Here is a 19,062-nt window from a genome sequence, read left to right on the forward strand (position 1 = left end):
TTTGCCCTCTAACTCTAATCATAGCTCTGTCTTCTGAACTCAGGGAGACCTACAACCTGGAGACTCTCCAGACAGTAAACTGATAAGAGTCATAGAGCTCGCCTCATTTATTTCCTGTCTCTCAGAGATCACTCCCTTTTACTGCCTGATATATGGTGTGTTGAATACTTTTGTTTCATGTATTTTGTCTCTGTTTTTAGTTGGTTAGTTGTTTCAGAAAGAAGGATTAATCTGGCTTTGTTACTCCATTTTAACCAGTAATAGAAGCCCTTGCAAAGCTCTTAGCATTTCCACAGTACGATGCTGTCCATCTCACATATATCACAGATAGTGCTTTGAGTTGAGTGACTCCAACATCCTATTTTCAGTTAGGTTAGCATACCTAAGGAGATAATGTTGATTGTCCAAGTTTTACAGTAAAATTATGTCAGAGGATTAGAACTAAGGTCTTTAAAATGCCTACAAAAATGATAACCTTAGAACAGAATTTCTTAGAAGGACAAGAAAATTACTTTGGAAAGACAGTTCTTCTGTTAGTAGATAGAAGAATTGGGTTACCCTATTCAGTTTGCTATATATAAGGCTTTCTATATACATGAAAATTAAAGCTGCCTCTGCTTTTTTTCCCCCTGAACTTGATATATGAATGAAAAATTTAAATAGTGGAATTCCAGTTGTTAAAACCCAGTTTATCCTAAGACAGGTAACTAGAATCTATTTTGTTTCTACTAGCAGTTTTGCTTTGTTTAGTTTCTACAAATGAATTTAATCACAGTTAATGTTTATGTGGTTTATTTCTATAGTTTTTAGTTTGTCACTAAGGTCTAATTAAAGGAACTTAACTTTGGAAAGTGAGTAGATCATAACCAGCATCAGGTACGGGAGCTCTCTAATCATATTTACAGAATTCTGGGTCAGTCAGGGTCTTAGGGATACATTTGCTGGGTGAAATGGAGCCTGTTTTGTTGGCTGTAGCCGCTCTGTATCCATAGTATCACACAGTTCCAGTCCTCTTGTTGCATGTTCTCCCTCATTCCTGGGCCTTTACATGTGCTTCCTCTGTGTAGAAAGGCCCTTTTTCTTTCTTCTGGCCCAGCCACTCCATCTGGTGTTATTTTAGGGGTCACTTTGCAGAATGCTGCCTGTGATCCTGCTCAGTAGGCTGTGTGCCTCTTCTGCATTTTCTTAATAGGACCTGTGCTTTTCCGTTGTACCGTTCATCACTGTGTGATGCAGTAGACTATTCTAGTCTATAGTGGCTAGGAGATGGTATATCTTTAGTATGAAGCACAAAGCTGGTAAGTAACAAAACTAGAACCTCATTACACATGTTAAGATACCAGAGGATCAATCTTTTTTTTTCTCTCTCGAGCAGTCTAGTTCCTTTTCTCTGCCCTGGATCCTTAAGGAGACTGTTATGTATTTTCGACATTCCAAAAAGTCCAGTAGGAAATGTTACTTTAGCTACCTGTAGCTGAGCTGTGCATGGCAAAGTAGAAAGCCAAGTGTCTTTGCTTCTGCTTGGAATTGTGTCAGGTCAGGTCATACTGATTACCTCATGTTGATCAGAAGCTTCTCTGTGATTCCCTTGATACACTTGCAGGACTTACATATGAGTCAGTGCTACATAACCGATAAAGCCCTTGGAAGCAGGGTCAGCATTTAAAATATTTGGGTCCATCTCTGTCTTGTTTTATAATTATTAGCAATTTCATGTTTAAATTATATTATTGTGATGCAGAGCAGATCCTTCCCTTCTGAAAAGGAGGAATTAATAAGTACCAAGAAAAATCTGAGTCATCATCTCCCTTTAATGTAGTAATTCTGTTTTTAAGTGTCTGTAAAACCTTTCTTATACAAAAAAACCAGACTATATTTGAGAGTTTAACCACAGTTGAAGGCTTTTTTGAAACTGTACATTTTACTGTAGAACTCAGTGGGAACCATTGGAATGAAACAGGCATCTGTGGAAGTCTTGTGAGCATGGACTGTAACTTACTCATCTCTCATCTCTATATCCCAACACTCAGCACAGGGCCTGGCATATAGTGCGTGTTCAGGATGCATTGTCAGTGAATGAATGCAGGGCTTCCTGGACTCAGTGGCCTCACTGTTACATGTTCTGAGCATATAAAGAGATAGGGGACATGCCTCGGTTTTCAAGGTGCTTACAAGGTCTGTACCTATATCATAGTTAATACTTATTGAGCCTTTAACACATGTCAGACAGTGTGCTACGTGCTTTCCCCACACTATGTCCTTTACTCCTCCTAACTGCTCTGTAAGAAATGAGTATTCTCTTGAAGTGCTATGAAGTGAAGTTACTTATTCAAGATCACCGTCCAAGTTAGTGGATGGATTACTTTTTGCAGTTCACTGTGAGACCTCTGTCATTCCAGAGCCAGTACCCTTAACCACTACCTGACACTAGTCTGTAATTAGCAGACCAGAGTACTAGTCTTATCTCTGCTCTCACTTTGAGGCAAGTTTATCCACTTTGTTGAGTCTTATCTCTATAGATTGAGAATAATGATACTTGACCCTATTTTAATCTTAATAATGCTGTTTGAAAAGTGCTTTTTAAAAAAGTACTGTGGTTGGAATACTGAGATAATAAGACAACTGAGTTTTCAAGAAATTTAAGTTAATGGAGATAGACATGTGACTTGATCACATGTCTGTGGATTTAAGATCTGAACCTCAGTTCTTGTGGTACCAGCATCCTTGTTTGTAGGTCCATGTGAAGGCAGTAGCAGAATCTACAGGGTTGGAGGAGATCTCCCAGAGAGAGTTTGCAGAGTGAGAGGAGTAAAGGGGGAAACACAAGCCTGAATGAGGAGTCCTTGCATTTTATCCATGGGCCTTAACTTGATGTGCAGTTTTGTTTGTTCCCTTCTCTCTAGAAGTCCGCATTGCTGCTGTGGAGGCGCTCTGCATGCTGGCCCAGTCTTCACCCTCTTTTGCTGAGAAGTGCCTTGATTTCCTGGTTGACATGTTTAATGATGAAATTGAGGAAGTACGTCTACAGTCCATACATACCATGAGAAAAATCTCTAACAATATCACCCTTCGAGAGGATCAGCTTGACACTGTCCTGGCTGTGTTAGAGGTGAGTGATCACAGTTTGTTATGCATTTCTTCATCACTACCTACTGAGTGCTGCTTTTCTTTTCTTTTTCTTCTGCCAGACATTGGTGATAAAATAGTGAAGAGGTAGCACAATTCTGCTTTCTGATCACAGCTCCTTCATGATGGAGGAGACTGACTGTTAAACAGGATTATTTGAATAAAGCTTAGTATTGCTATGATCAGGAAAGGATGGGATGCCCTGGGAATACAGAGTATCTAATCTGAGTTAGCCAAGGTAAAGTTGGGGAGATAGGGAAGAAAGAAGGAATGCTGTAGTGGATACTTGAAGGAGTAGGACTTAATGAGGCATTTTCTTTCTTTCTTTTTTTTTTTAATGAAAGTATAGTTGACTTGCTATATTAGAAAAATTAGAAAGAGAAATTATATTAGATTCACGTATATAAAGAATTTTCTTGGGAAGGAGTGGCGCTGATGGTAGTGGGGTGGAAGGGTACCAGGCAGAGGGAGCAGTGTCTTAAGGATCCAGAGGTAAAAGTGGATATGATATATTCAAGGAATTGGAAAGAGCCAAATAAATACATAAAATTAAAAAAAAAAATCAGTTAGGACCCATCCAGTCATTCTGGTTAAAATGAATAAATAAAATTAAAAAGGAGTAGTTGCTGATATATGTAACAACATGGATACATTATGCTAAATGAAAGTAGCCAGGCACGAGAAGCAGCATGCTCTATGATTTCATGTATATGACATTTGGAAAGACAAAAGTGTAGCAGAAAATGCATCATTGATTGCTAGAAACTGGGGTGAGGGGTAGGCTCCAAAGGGACACGAGGAAAGTGAGTGATGCAGGTGTTGTGTATCGTGATTGTGATGGTGGTTACATAACTATATGGATTTGTTAAACTCATGGAAGTGTGCACTAAACAGGATGAATTTTATAGAATATAACACATGTCAATAAACCTGACTTTAAAAAAAATGCTTTGGAGATCCTATTTCCTGCTAAAAGTAACCAAAATGCAGAAGAGAAATGGCTGATTCCAGGCATTTCTGAAAGCAGATATTAGCTTTCAAACACCCCTAGGCTCATATCAAAAGACCCAGGAGATGACTTAAATAGTCTCTCACTGGCCAAAGGTGAAACATCTCATTAAGATTACAATGGCAAATATGATGAAACCCATGATTTTATAATAATTAAGTAAAACACTTCATTAGTCACATTGGAAGATGCTTAGTAATCAACTCATTATTTTGAAAACTGGTAAACTAAGGAATCAAGCATTTATCCTTCCTTTTCCTATACAAATGGAACTTCAAGACAACCAGCTAGGTGATAAAGGGAAGTTTCTCTTATAGAAGTATTCCAGTTAATAAATCAAGAATGATAGAATTTACATATCATGGTTTTACAACTTTAATGAATTACTAGATCTAGGCAGTGATCGTCAGTGGTTAGTAATATCACAAAGGAGAAATATATAGTTGCTTAGAGAAGTATACGGTACCACCTGTGAAGTGGTCTTATAAAAAAAATTGAACCTGGTTCTGATCAAGCCTGTTAATCAAACTACCATCTCGAGATATACAGGGGAGAAATTGCAAGGGGTAAAAAAAGTGAGATGTAAAGAGATTTTACGTATTAAAAGATACTTAAGGGGCATATTACCCAACTGCAATGGGTGGACATTCTTGGAGCCTGATTAGAACGAGTAAAACCTTTTTGAGTAGGGGAAATTTGATTATGGGGTGGATATTTGATATTAAAGAATTATTAAAATTTTAGGCATTGTATTGGTTTTATGGTTTGTTTTTTTTTAATAAAGACTCATTTTTAAAAAGAAGTATTATGAAAATATTTACCAACAGAATGCTATGATTTCTCTGACTGGATTCAAAATAATTTGGGAGGGGAGGGTTAAGGTATAGATGAAACATGATTGGCTGTGAGTTAATTGTTGAGACTGGGGGGTTTCTTGTGTCTACTTATTTATACATGCTTCAAATTGTCTATGTTAGAAAGTTTTAAAGAACTGGCAAAAAATGCTATGAAGATATCAATAAGAGTAAAACTGATATGTGTCCATTTACGTTAGCATTAAGAAGTTGTTGGTGAACTCTTCTAATCATTTTAGTGAGGTTGAGCAGAAGGTATTGGGGAGGGAAGAGGCCACTTTCTGACATCACCTGGTGTACCTCTTTTTTTGTTTATCTGCCCTAGCCACGTTGCTATTTTTTCAACATGCTTTTGCCTTTCAAACATAGGCTTAATGTTTGCTGTTCCCTTTGATCATGCCACATAAAATAACCCTCCAGTCCTAGCACTCTTAACCTTCTTTATAGTTTCTCATATCTTATTTATTTAGGGTGTGCTAGGTCTTTGTTGCTGTGCATGGGCTTTCTCTAGTTGCAGTGAGCAGGGGCTGCTCTCTAGCTGTGGTGCTTGGGCTACCCGTTGCCGTGGCTTCTCTTGTTGCAGAGCACTGACTCCAGGACATGCAGGCTTCAGGAGTTGTAATGCACGGGCTTAGTTACCCTGAGGTATGTGGAATCTTCCCAGACTAGAGATGGAACCCGTGTCCCTTAACCACTGGATCAGTCCTTTAGCTGTTTATTTTTGTCTTTTCACTGGAAGGAAGCTCCTGAGAACAGGGATTCGATTTTAATTATGGCTGTATCCCTAACACTTGGTACATAGTAGGTACTGATAAATGTTGACTGCTTAATAAGTATTCTGTAAATATAGAGTGTACAAATGAATGAATGAACAAATGAATGGATTCTTCAAATATCATTTCAAATTTTACCTCCTCTGTGAAGTCTTTTCAACTACTAGCCCCTCCCCTTTGAGAGGGGCTCTTGGCCTAATCCTCCCACTTTAACTTGTACAGTCCTCCATAATAGCTAATCCATAGTGATTGCTTTTTATTATTACTTTTTTTTTTTTTAAGGATTCATCTAGAGATATTAGAGAGGCTCTTCATGAACTCCTATGCTGTACTAATGTTTCAACCAAAGAAGGGATTCATCTTGCACTGGTGGAGCTGCTAAAAAATTTAACCAAGTACCCTACTGATAGGGACTCCATATGGAAGTAAGCATTTTTTTTTTCTCATTTGCTTTCTGAGTTTGATAATGTGTTAAATGTATAGTGTTGACATTATTCGATGGATTATCATGGATTGAGATATGGCCTTCAATTTTGCCTTCACTGTAGAAACCTGATTCAACTTAGCCATACCCTCAAGAATCTGGTTCCTAAACTAAATATCATGTCTTAGGTTATTCATTTGTCCATCCATCCACCTAGCAAATATAATGTGCCCGCCATGTGCTTACTATGTGCCAAGCCCTATGGTAACTTTTGGAGGTACAGAGATGAGTCTGGAGATTCCGTTTTCCTCGTATATGATGTTAGTCACTCCTTTGTCTGTTTCCATCACTGTGAAGATTAGAGGGAGGGTAAGTACTTGATCTTCAGATGGAAAATCATGATTCCCCTGATTACCTCTTAACACTGTTCATTTGAAGAGCTACTTGCATACATTTACTATAAACTGTGCTTTGTTGTACTCCACATATTTCAGCAAACTTATGTGATGAGATCACTCCAAATATATGATTTATATAATTTAATATAGTTTAACAATTAAAAAAAATTATTACCAAAACTAGAAAAACTGTGGGTCAAATCAGGTACAAATCAGGTCAAATGAAGATATACTAAAAGTTTAAAATACCAGGAAATCTTGCTCTAGGTAACATTACTATTATCTGGTTTTCTGTTTTGCCATTTCTTCATGTTTTTTCAGCTCAATTCATTGTGCGTTTCTTGATTGCCTTCAGGGAGCATTCAGTCATTTGGGATGTGGGGCTACAATGTCCCCTGAGGCATAGTGAGTAAAAGGGCTGAGAGAGGTCAGAAAACTAGTGAATTAAGTTCTTTCTACACAGAAGGAAATCAAGACTGGGGAAAAGTGTACTTTCCCAACAGTATCAAGTGTTTTGAATGCAATGCCTTTCATACCCCATACTCCTATCAGTTTGTTCATGGGGTTTGTTTTCTCTCTTTTGCCGATCTTACTTTCTACTCCTTGGTGAAGTCTCATCTCCTTTGTGAAATTTTCTCTGGTCATGGTGATCTCTTCTACCTTTGACAAGTAGAAAGCAAATGATATCAAACTATCGTTTAATAGTTCATTACCTTGTAGTGTTAGTCATCTTTGCCTCAGTTAGATTATAAACTCAATGAAAGCATTAAATTAGGTTCTGTTTCTTTTTAATTGGGCACACCTTCTACGCTAGAAATTTATTAAAAATTAGAAAAAAATGCCTAAATACCAGTACATATATAGGTTTTTTTCTTTGCCTTTTAAAGGGCATTCATGTAGTCATAGTAGTTAACTAATAGCCAATTAATAATAGCTAAACTAATAGTTAATTGAGTTCTTCTTATATAATGGCTGGAGAAGGCAATGGCGCCCCACTCCAGTACTCTTGCCTGGAAAATCGCATGGATGGAGGAGCCTGGAGGGCTGCAGTCCATGGGGTCGCGAAGAGTCGGACACGACTAAGCGACTTCACTTTTACTTTTCACTTTCATGCATTGGAGAAGGAAATGGCAACCCACTCCAGTGTTCTTGCCTGGAGAATCCCAGGGACGGGGGAGCCTGGTGGGCTGCTGTCTATGGGGTCGCACAGAGTCGGACATGACTAAAGTAACTTAGCAGTATATAATGGCAGACCCCTTGCTAAGTACTTTTCATTCATTATTTTGTTTAATCCTAAGAAATATATCTATTCAAGGCCACATAGTTATTAAGTTTCCTGTTTCAGATCAGGTCTCTTCCGATTTTAGAACTTCACTCAGGAAATCAGTTAGAATGCTTTTGTCTACAAGTAACAGAAAATCTGATTTAAAAAGGCCTTAATCACTGTCTAGTGTTTTTGCTTAACAAAAAAGTCAGAGAGTTGATTTCAGGATAGGTCATTCAACAGTTAAACATGATAAATACTCTGGTTGCTTTTTTTGGAATTCATTTGACTTTCTTCTCATAGTTGCAAGATGGCTGTCTCATAAGACAGGATGTTAAGACAGAAAGAGAAGGACATTCCCTCTATGCATTTTTTTTTCTCTATCTTCTTAAAAAAATTTATTGAAGTATAGTTGCTTTACCACCCCACTCCAGTACTCTTGCCTGGAAAATCCCATGGACGGAGGAGCCTGGTAGGCTGCAGTTCATGGCGTCGCTGAGAGTCAGAAATGACTGAGCGACTTCACTTTCACTTTTCACTTTCATGCATTGGAGAAGGAAATGGCAACCCACTCCAGTGTTCTTGCCTGGAGAATCCCAGGGACAGGGGAGCCTGGTGGGCTGCCGTCTATGGGGTCGCACAGAGTCGGACACGACTGAAGCAACTTAGTTGCAGCAGCAGCAGTTGCTTTACAATGTTGTGTTTGGTTCAGTTGCTCAGTCGTGTCTGACTCTTTGCGACCCCATGAATCGCAGCACGCCAGGCCTCCTGTCCATCACCAACTCCCGGAGTTCACTCAGACTCACGTCCATCGAGTCGGTGATGCCATCCAGCCATCTCATCCTCTGTCGTCCCCTTCTCCTGCCCCCAATCCCTCCCAGCATCAGAGTCTTTTCCAATGAGTCAACTCTTCGCATGAGGTGGCCAAAGTACTGGAGTTTCAGCTTTAGCATCATTCCTTCCAAAGAAATCCCAGGGCTCATCTCCTTCAGAATGGACTGGTTGAATCTCCTTGCAGTCCAAGGGACTCTCAAGAGTCTTCTCCAACACCACAGTTCAAAAGCATCAATTCTTCGGCACTCAGCCTTCTTCACAGTCCAACTCTCACATCCATACATGACCACAGGAAAAACCATAGCCTTGACTAGACGAACCTTTGTTGGCAAAGTAATATCTCTGCTTTTGAATATGCTATCTAGGTTGGTCATAACTTTCCTTCCAAGGAGTAAGCGTCTTTTAATTTCATGGCTACAGTCACCATCTGTAGTGATTTTGGAGCCCAGAAAAATAAAGCCTGACACGGTTTCCACTGTTTCCCCATCTATTTCCCATGAAGTGATGAGACCGGATGCCATGATCTTCGTTTTCTGAATGTTGAGCTTTAAGCCAACTTTTTCACTCTCCAGTTTCACTTTCATCAAGAAGCTTTTAGAGAAGCAAAAAGCAAAGGAGAAAAGGAAAGATATAAACATCTGAATGCAGAGTTCCAAAGAATAGCAAGAAGAGATAAGAAAGCCTTCTTCAGCAATCAGTACAAAGAAATAGAGGAAAACAACAGAATGGGAAAGACTAGGGATTTCTTCAGGAAAATTAGAGATAACAAAGGAACATTCATGCAAAGATGAGCTCGATAAAGGACAGAAATGGTATGGACCTAACAGAAGCAGAAGATATAAAGAAGAGATGGCAAGAATACACAGAAGAACTGTACAAAAAAGATCTTCATGACCCAGATAATCACGATGGTGTGATCACTCATCTAGATCTGGAAATCCCGGAATGTGAAGTCAAGTGGGCCTTAGAAAGCATCACTACGAACAAAGCTAGTGGAGGTGATGGAATTCTAGTTGAGCTATTCCAAATCCAAGGAGCAAGCGTCTTTTAATTTCATGGCTGCAGTCACCATCTGCAGTGATTTTGGAGCCCAAAAAAATAAAGTCTGACAGTGTTTCCACTGTTTCCCCATCTATTTCCCATGAAGTGATGGGACCGGATGCCATGATCTTGGTTTTCTGAATGTTGAGCTTTAAGCCAACTTTTTCACTTTCCACTTTCACTTTCATCAAGAGGCTTTTTAGTTCCTCTTTACTTTCTGCCATAAGGGTGGTGTCATCTGCATATCTGAGGTTATTGATATTTCTCCCGGCAATCTTGATTCCAGCTTGTGTTTCTTCCAGTCCAGCATTTCTCATGATGTACTCTGCATACAAGTTAAATAAGCAGGGTGACAATATACAGCCTTGACGTACTCCTTTTCCTATTTGGAACCAGTCTGTTGTTCCATGTTCAGTTGCTTCCTGACCTGCATACAGATTTCTCAAGAGGCAGATCAGGTGGTCTGCTATTCCTATCTCTTTCAGAATTTTCCACAGTTTATTGTGATCCACACAGTCAAAGGCTTTGGCAGAGTCAATAAAGCAGAAATAGATGTTTTTCTGGAACTCTCTTGCTTTTTTGATGATCCACCAGATGTTGGCAATTTGATCTCTGGTTCCTCTGCCTTTTCTAAAACCAGCTGAACATTAGAAAGTTCACGGTTCATGTATTGCTGAAGCTTGGCTTGGAGAATTTTGAGCATTACTTTACTAGCATGTGAAATAAGTGCAATTATGTGGTAGTTTGAGCATTCTTTGGCATTGCCTTTCTTTGAGATTGGAATGAAAACTGACCTTTTCCAGTCCTGTGGCCACTGCTGAGTTTTCCAAATTTGCTGGCATATTGAGTGCAGCACTTTCACAGCATCATCTTTCAGGATTTGAAATAGCTCAACTGGAATTCCGTCACCTCCACTAGCTTTGTTCGTAGTGATGCTTTCTAAGGCCCACTTGACTTCACATTCCAGGATTTCCAGATCTAGATGAGTGATCACACCATCGTGATTATCTGGGTCGTGAAGATCTTTTTTGTACAGTTCTTCTGTGTATTCCTGCCACCTCTTCTTAATATCTTCTGCTTCTGTTAGGTCCATACCATTTCTGTCCTTTATCAAGCCCATCTTTGCATGAAATGTTCCCTTGGTATCTCTAATTTTCTTGACGAGATCTCTAGTCTTTTCCATTCTGTTTTTTCCCTTTATTTCTTTGCATTGATTGCTGAGGAAGGCTTTCTTATCGCTTCTTGCTATTCTTTGGAACTCTGCATTCAGATGCTTATATCTTTCCTTTTTTCCTTTGCTTTTTGCTTCTCTTCTTTTCACAGCTATTTGTAAGGCCTCCCCAGACAGCCATTTTGCTTTTTTTTTGCATTTCTTTTCCATGGGGATGGTATTGAACCCTGTCTCCTGTACAATGTCACGAACCTCATAATGTTGTGTTAGTTTCTAGTATATAGCAAAGTATATTTGTGTGTTATTTTTCATACTCTTTTCTATTATGGTTTACCAAGGGATATTGAATATAATTGCTTGTGTTATACAGTTGGAACCTTTTTTATCCATCCTATATATAGTAGTTTCCATTTGCTAATGAAAGTGAAAGAGGAGAGTGAAAAAGTTGGCTTAAAGCTCAACATTCAGAAAACAAAGATCATGGCATCTGGTCCCATCACTTCATGGGAAATAGATGGGGAAACAGTGTCAGACTTTATTTTTTTGGGCTCCAAAATCACTACAGATGGTGACTGTAGCCATGAAATTAAAAGACGCTTACTCCTTGGAAGGAAAGTTATGACCAACCTAGATAGCATATTAAAAAACAGAAACATTACTTTGCCAACAAAGGTCCGTCTAGTCAAGGCTATGGTTTTTCCTGTGGTCATGTATGGATGTGAGAGTTGAACTGTGAAGAAAGCTGAGTGCTGAAGAATTGATGCTTTTGAACTGTAGTGTTGGAGAAGACTCTTGAGAGTCCCTTGGACTGCAAGGAGATCCAACCAGTCCATTCTGAAGGAGATGAGCCCTGGGATTTCTTTGGAAGGAATGATGCTAAAGCTGAAACTCCAGTACTTTGGCCACCTCATGCGAAGAGTTGACTCATTGGAAAAGACTCTGATGCTGGGAGGGATTGGGGGCAGGAGGAGAAGGGGATGGCAGAGGATGAGATGGCTGGATGGCATCACCGACTCGATGGACGTGAGTCTGAGTGAACCTGGGAGTTGATGATGGACAGGGAGGCCTGGTGTGCTGCAATTCACATGGTCGCAAAGAGTAGGACACAACTGAGCGACTGAACTGAACTGAATCTCAAACTTCCAATCCTTTCCTCCCCCACCCATTTCCCTGTTTGGCAACTACAAATCTGTTCTCTATATCTGCAGTCTGTTTCTGTTTCATAGATATATTCATATGCATGCAATTTTTTTTTTCCATTTAGTTAGGAAAACATTCCTGAGAAATTCCCAGCAGACTTGATCTCCTGTTCCATTGACCAGAACTAGGTTACTTGACTACTTGCAAACTAGTCACTGTAAAACGGGATTGGGATTGCCATGATGTTGTTGTTGTTCAGACCCTATTAGGGTCCGACTGTTTGCGACCTCATGAACTACAGCATAACAGGCTTCCCTGTCCTTCACTATCTCCCAGAGTTTACTCAAATTCATGTTCGTTTGAGTTGGTGGTACTATCTAACCATCTCATCCTCTGCCTCCCCCTTCTCTTTTTACCTCCAGTCTTTCCCAGCATCAGGGTCTTTTCCAGTGAGTCAGCTCTTCCCATCAGGTGGCCAAAGTATTGGAGCTTCAACATCAGTCCTTCTAGTGAATATTCAGTGTTGATTTCCTTTAGTATTGACTAGTTTGATCTCCTTGAAGTCCAAGGAACTCTCAAGAGTCTTCTCCAGCACCACAATTCAGATGCGTCAATTCTTTGTCTCTCAGCCTTCTTTATGGTCCAACTCTCACATCTGTACATGACAGCCAGAAAAACCATAGCTTTGACTATATGGGCCATTGTCGGCAAAGTGTTGTCTAGATTTGTTATGCCTTTCCTTCCAAGGAGCAAGCATCTTTTTATTTCGTAGCTATAATCATCATCCTCAGTCATTTTTCCCTGATGAGTTTAGACCAGTTACGGTTGAGCCCTAGGACTGAGCCTACCTTCATTGAGTATTTTACTACCTTCCTGATGCCTGAGTAAAATCAGGGTCTCTTGGCCGTGAAGTTGGGGGAAATGGTTATTAGTTAAATAACTTTGAGAAATATCTGCTATATCAGCTCTTTTACCTCCATAATAACCAAGTTTTTAGATGAATTAATTGAGTTCCAGAATAATTGAATGACTTATCAGAAGTCACAGAAGTCACCAAAGTAGATGGTTGAGAATTTGTAATTCTTACTCATGTTTTCTAATTCCAATTCCTGGTGCTTTTTAAAGCATTTATTAACTTACTAAAATGGGCTCTCATTCTGTTTGTTTCAGATGCTTAAAGTTTCTGGGAAGTCGGCATCCAACCCTGGTGCTTCCCTTGGTGCCTGAGCTGCTGAGCACCCACCCTTTTTTTGACACAGCTGAACCAGACATGGATGATCCAGCTTGTATCCTCTGCTGACTTAGCAGGAAATTTTGGCCTCTTTTTCGGCAGTGTAGCTTTGGTGGTCTGAGGGTTTTGGATTTTGTTTTCTCTTTCTCATTTCTTTTAGTTAAAAGTATATGTTGAGGAAACCTAGTGATAATTATTTTCCTCAGCTTTTGTTTCAGTATTCACAGTAATTCACCTTTGCCATTTAATTCTACTACTAATTTTTTAGCCATTTATTGAATACCTAGTATATTCCACTTACTGTTTAAATACTTCATATATTTTTTCACTGATCTTCCAAACAACCCTGGAAGGAGGTATTATTCCCTGGTTTCAGATGAGGAAACTGAGATCCACAGAGGTTAAATAACGCTTAAGCAGCAAATCTGGGATGCAGAGCCAGGCATATTTGGTTTTAAAGGCTGTGGACTTTTCCCTTTCTTATTCCATGTTTCATTTGATCTGCAGCCTGAAGGAGAGGATGGGCTGAGCTAGGGTACACGAATTCTCTGGCTCTAATACAAGCTCAGGGGTGTTGTGATAGCTTTGGGCAGCATGGCATGTAGTCTGATTGTTTTCCACTAATGGGAATATATTTACATCAATGCATCCATATTCTTCCACGCTTCTTTTCGCTCTGTAGCACACCTTTGGTGGGGTTTAAGGAGGTATTTATTGAGAGACGTGAATCAGCCAAATAAGTGGCTGTTGGGGATGACCATTGTTTTCTCTTAATTCTTTTTTTAAATTTTCATAGGGCATTTGGACAATTTTTTAAAAGATCTGTGTAATTTATGTGCTAACAAATGCCTGACTGTGTGTTTACCTCTAAGAAAGGTATATCCCTGACCTGACCTCTACAGGTGCAATACTATGGCTATTTGAAATTCAGCTCATCTGAGATAGACTTGTGGGCTAGGTGTTACTACAAATTATGCAGGACATATTAAAATGCCTGGAAATCTGAAGCCCCCTTCACATTAAAAAAAAAAAAGCTAAACATTTTTGAAAGTATAATGTTAGTATGTTTGTCTTCGCATAATAGATTGCCTCAAATGTAGCTTAAATATTAATTACAGGTTTGTTTATTTTTTTTTCTCTCAATGTAAAAGAAGTCAGGAGGTAAGCAGTCTGCTGCTGATATAGTAGCTCCACATTTCTTCTTCTCCTTTTTTTTTTTTAATTTTTGGCCACTCTAAGAGGCATGTGGGATCTTAGTTCCCGAACTAGGGATTAAACCCATGCCCCCTACATTGGGAGTTCAGAGTCTTAACCCACTGGACCACCGGGGAAGTCCCATCTTGTATTTTTAATTTCTGATTTTCCCTCTGTTGCAAAATTAATACACATAGAAAAAATTATAAAGTGGAAAAAAAATTTCATGTTTAACAGCCGGAGTCTTACTAACTAAAGTAATTGTTAATATTTTGGTGTGTTTCCTTCTCCCTTTTTATTTATTTATTTATTTTTGGCAATGGTATGACTATATTTATTGTGCCTGGGAAGCAAGGTGAGGAAGCAACCTCAACATGCAGAAGGTGGGGAAAATATGGAGTCTCCTGTAAAAGTCAGGAGGTCTCTGCTGGACCCATCACAGAATGAGGGGAAGCTCTCAATAGATCATTCCCTTCATTTCTTCCCTGGGATTTTGGGCTTTCAAAATTCTTCAGGATGATGATGTATAACACAGTATAAGCATTGCGGATCTCCATGACCATCAGCCAGACGTGGCTGATGGTACTCTGCCTCCTCCAGCTCCTGCACCAGTTGTCGATAAGACCCACGTGGGGCTGCTTAGCTGCTTTGGTCACGGCATCACCGTGTTCAGTGAAGTACTTGGGAGATTTTCGTGTGAAAGCCTTCCAGTTTGGTGTGAAGGGCTGTTACCAGTTCAAATACCTTCTGGACAGCCACTCCAAAATTGTTCCCATCCTGAATCTGAAGTATCTGCAGCTGCAACCAGGTGGTGACCAGGTTGAGCTTCTCAGTGACATCCTTGATCTCAGGCTGCACATGCTGCAGGAGGACCCCAGTCTTCTCATTGCAGCTCACTGGGCTACATCATGGAGGGCCTTTGTCTTCATCTTCCCCTTCTTTTCATCCTTGTCTTCCTTCTCTTGCTGATTTTTTCCCCTCCTCCTTCTCTTTCTCTTTGATTGGATCAAGACTGGGATGCCTACCAGGGCGTTCAGATTGGCTTCATTGAGAGCTAGCTCCTTTAAAAATGCATCCCTCCCAAAAAAAATCCAACTCAGAAATCTTCTCGGGGAAATAGCTCCAGAGCAGGTTCTCTGTCTTAGTACACAGGTCTTCATGGAACACATCCACCTTGGCTTGGGCTTCAGGCAGGACCCCGCAGGACCCTGAGAGTGGCCATGGCTGGGGTGGGGGCCTAGCGCTGCATAGGGATGGAGGAGTGCGTATGGGAAAGTGAAAGCAGCGGTTACTCCCCACGTGGCCTTCCTGGGTAGTGGGAGTGGAGAGCATAGAGGAGGCCGGGACAGACCAGAGAGACGCGGGGAGGCAGCCCCTCTGCAACCAGGTGGTGACCAGGTTGAGCTTAGACCCCTAGAGCCCAAGAGGCACCTTCCTGCTTCCCCACCTCCCCTTCTCCCTTTTTAAGAGCCTGGGTTTTGGATTTTGCTGTTATTTTTTTTTTTTAACATTTTATTTCATCAAACAACATTTGATGATAGATAGCTGCTATCGTATCCCCTATACATTTTGGAGCCTAATTTTTTCAGTTATAATAAAATGCTTCTGATACAATATTAAACTAATAAATATAATTTTTAATGATTGTGTAATACTTCATCAAGTAGATTAAACAGAAGTTGTATAATTGTTCTTCTGGTTTGGGACATTTAGGTTGTTTCTGACTATTTGCTATTATTTAAATGATTCTCTATTTGATTTTGAGATGAGGAATTACTCAGCATTCATAAGATTCTTAGGGTGGTGGTTTAGTTGCTAATTTGTGTCCAACTCTTGCAACCCCATGGACTGTAGCCCACCAGGCTCCTCTGTCCATGGGATTTCCCAGGCAAGAATACTGGAATGAGTTGCCATTTCTTTCTACAGGGGATCTTCCTGACCCGGGGCTCGAACTCGAGTCTCTTGCACTCAGGTGGATCTCCTGCATTGCAGGCAGATTTTTTACCGACTGAGCCACCAAGGAAGCCTATAATCTTGTATCAAGTTATTATTCAAAGAGATTGTGCCAGTATATACTTTAGTAGGCATTGTACCAAGTTTCTATTTGTTAGTATTCTCATCAACAGACATAATTAAAACAACCTTTCTTGGAGAAGGAAATGGCAACCCACTCCAGTATTCTTGCCTGGAAAAGTCCATGGACAGAGGAGCCTGGCGGGCTGCAGTCCATGGGGTTACATGACTGAGCATGGGTGCTTGAGGGTGGAGGGAGATGGGTTGGTAGCAATAAACTGGTAGAACTAAAAATAAATAAATAGAACAACCTTTCTTTGGTAATTGGAGGGGTAATTGGGGAAATTTGGTGTGAGGTTTATATAGCTCTTTGAATCTGCATTTGTTTGTTAAAAAAATTGTAGTCATTTAGCAGGAATCGGAGGGCTTAGAAGTAGAGGCACAAAATTCTGGCCAGGCTCAACCTTTAATACCTCCAAGTTTCCTTAACGCACCTGTTTATCAGACATTGCAGTTTTGGTTCTTATTTTCAATGCTGCTAAAACGTGTCCAACGATGCCTGCATTGTTCTCAGATCACACCTTCAGGCACTATGCCTACCTTCGAGACAGTCTTTCTCATCTTGTTCCTGCCTTGAGAGTATGTTGAAAACATCTTTTGTCCGTGTTTTTGCTTGTTTGATTTTTAGTCATTTGTGGTAAATAGCAGAAAGCAGACTGTATATTTTCTGAAAATGCATTCATTAATTCTCTGTAACTCTTATTTTGTACTCCTGCTTCTGAATCCTTTACCTTTTAAGAACATTCATTTTTTGAATGTACCTGGGTTATTGACCATGTTATATTAGGCAAGAAGAAGCCTGGAATATTTCTTATTTTATTTATTTACTTTTAAATTTTTTGGCCACGTCATACAGTATGTGGGATCTTAGACCCCTGACCAGAGATGGAACCCACACCTGCTGCTTGGGAAGCATGGAATCTTAACCACAGAACTGCCAGGGAAGTTTCTGAAACAGCATATTTTAAATCAAGGATTAGATCCTGTTACATTTTAATAATTACATATAGATATGGTTCTCAATAAGTTTATTTTTTAATAATAAAATGTTATTTTAAAAACTTAAGAGATATAGAAAGAAAAAATTTTTGATGAATCATACTGATAATATACTGATCACCATACTGATAATAATAGCAAACACTGAGTGCTTTGTGCGGGCACTTTGTTAAGCTCTTTATTTGAATTTACTCATCCCTACTTAAATAACTCTAAATGGCTTAATTTAGAATAATATATGTACATGGTTAGAAAATTTAAACTAAAAACTATAAACTTCTCCTCCCTTTCTTGAAAGGTAACCACTTTTAGCAGTAAGAACAAGAATTATAATTATTAATTATCATAATATAAAACATTTTCATAGCATGCTATAAAATTTTTTTAATACAAAAATTTACTTGGGAATAAATCATCAGTCTTTTATGAAGTGAATAATCAATAAAGGTTAAAAATAAATGTGGCATTAATTTTTAGTCTCATTTCTGTGGTTAGCCCATTTATTTCAGTTAATGATAGAAAATAACATTATACCATTCTCTTTTCTTTTTCTCCTTGCAGCTTGTGGCATGGCTGCATGTTCCTTTTTTCTCTCTTTCCCTTTCTCCCACTTAAGCTGAGGAAGGAGAAAAAGATTATTTACAGAGTTACCTAGCTCTTTTTTTTCCTTTTCTTTGTTTGACTCACATTTTTTCCCCTGGTTTCTTTGTTATACCAAAAGTTGAGCCACAGAGTTTGATGGTGTTGTAACCCCACTGTGTTTGCTTAGTTACCAGGTAGAAAGCTAGTGTCATCAGGTCTTTCTCCCAATATCACACCTCATGAGGATCCTTCCCATCAGTTCCTGCAGCAGAGCCTTGAAAGGGTATACAGTCTTCAGCACCTTGACCCTCAGGGAACCCAGGAGCTGCTAGAGTTCACCATCAGGTGAGGTGACTGATCATCCTTTTCCTTTGACAGAGTTAATGTCGTTATGCTTGGCTTGACCCTTATGATTTCTAGTGTTGGTTATAGGTTGATTTTTCTGACTCTGTTGACATGATTTTATGATGTTTTTATTTTGAATTAGATTGTGGTTTAAGCATATTACAAAGAAAAGGTTTGTGTTCATGACTAGATTGATGATTAGTACTAAACTAGAAAGGGTTAGCAAAGAAGCTGTTTTCAGCTTTTCTTTTATATATATATATTAGTTTGGGTAACAGAAAATGCAACTAATAGTGGTTTAAACAAGAGGAAAAGTTAATTCTTTCTCACAGGCAGACAGCTGAGGTGGCTGATAACCTAGACTCATTCTTTCTTGTTTCTCCATCTTCGGCATCAAGCGGCCTTTGCCTGAAGATCCAAACTTTAACTGTCTCCTTTATAATCCAACCTTGAGAAAACAGGAAAGAGTAGAAGGGCATCATTTCTACAAGCACCCCCTTTAAAGATACTTCCCGCAAAGTTGCATGTTCTAATGTTCCTTGTGTCTCATTGAGTGGAACTTAAGTCACATAGCTATATCTAGCTGCAAGGGGCTAGGAAAGGT

General features: G+C 39.4%; 1 protein-coding gene and 1 pseudogene across 1 annotated transcript in view; one reads left to right on the forward strand and one right to left on the reverse strand.

Annotated features, from left to right (window-relative positions):
- The window catches only part of INTS4 (integrator complex subunit 4), a 111,264-nt gene that overhangs the window by 58,144 nt on the left and 34,058 nt on the right, over positions 1-19,062 (forward strand). The window contains exons 11-15 of the mRNA XM_006077388.3: positions 2,904-3,109; positions 6,045-6,187; positions 13,205-13,320; positions 16,978-17,111; positions 18,301-18,458. Coding sequence (XP_006077450.1) covers positions 2,904-3,109; positions 6,045-6,187; positions 13,205-13,320; positions 16,978-17,111; positions 18,301-18,458 — 757 coding nt within the window. The remainder of the gene's footprint in view (positions 1-2,903; positions 3,110-6,044; positions 6,188-13,204; positions 13,321-16,977; positions 17,112-18,300; positions 18,459-19,062) is intronic.
- Positions 14,917-15,791, reverse strand: LOC102406694 (annotated as a pseudogene).

The sequence above is a fragment of the Bubalus bubalis genome, chromosome 5, assembly GCF_019923935.1.
Source record: "Bubalus bubalis isolate 160015118507 breed Murrah chromosome 5, NDDB_SH_1, whole genome shotgun sequence".
In the NCBI taxonomy this organism is placed as follows: domain Eukaryota; kingdom Metazoa; phylum Chordata; class Mammalia; order Artiodactyla; family Bovidae; genus Bubalus; species Bubalus bubalis.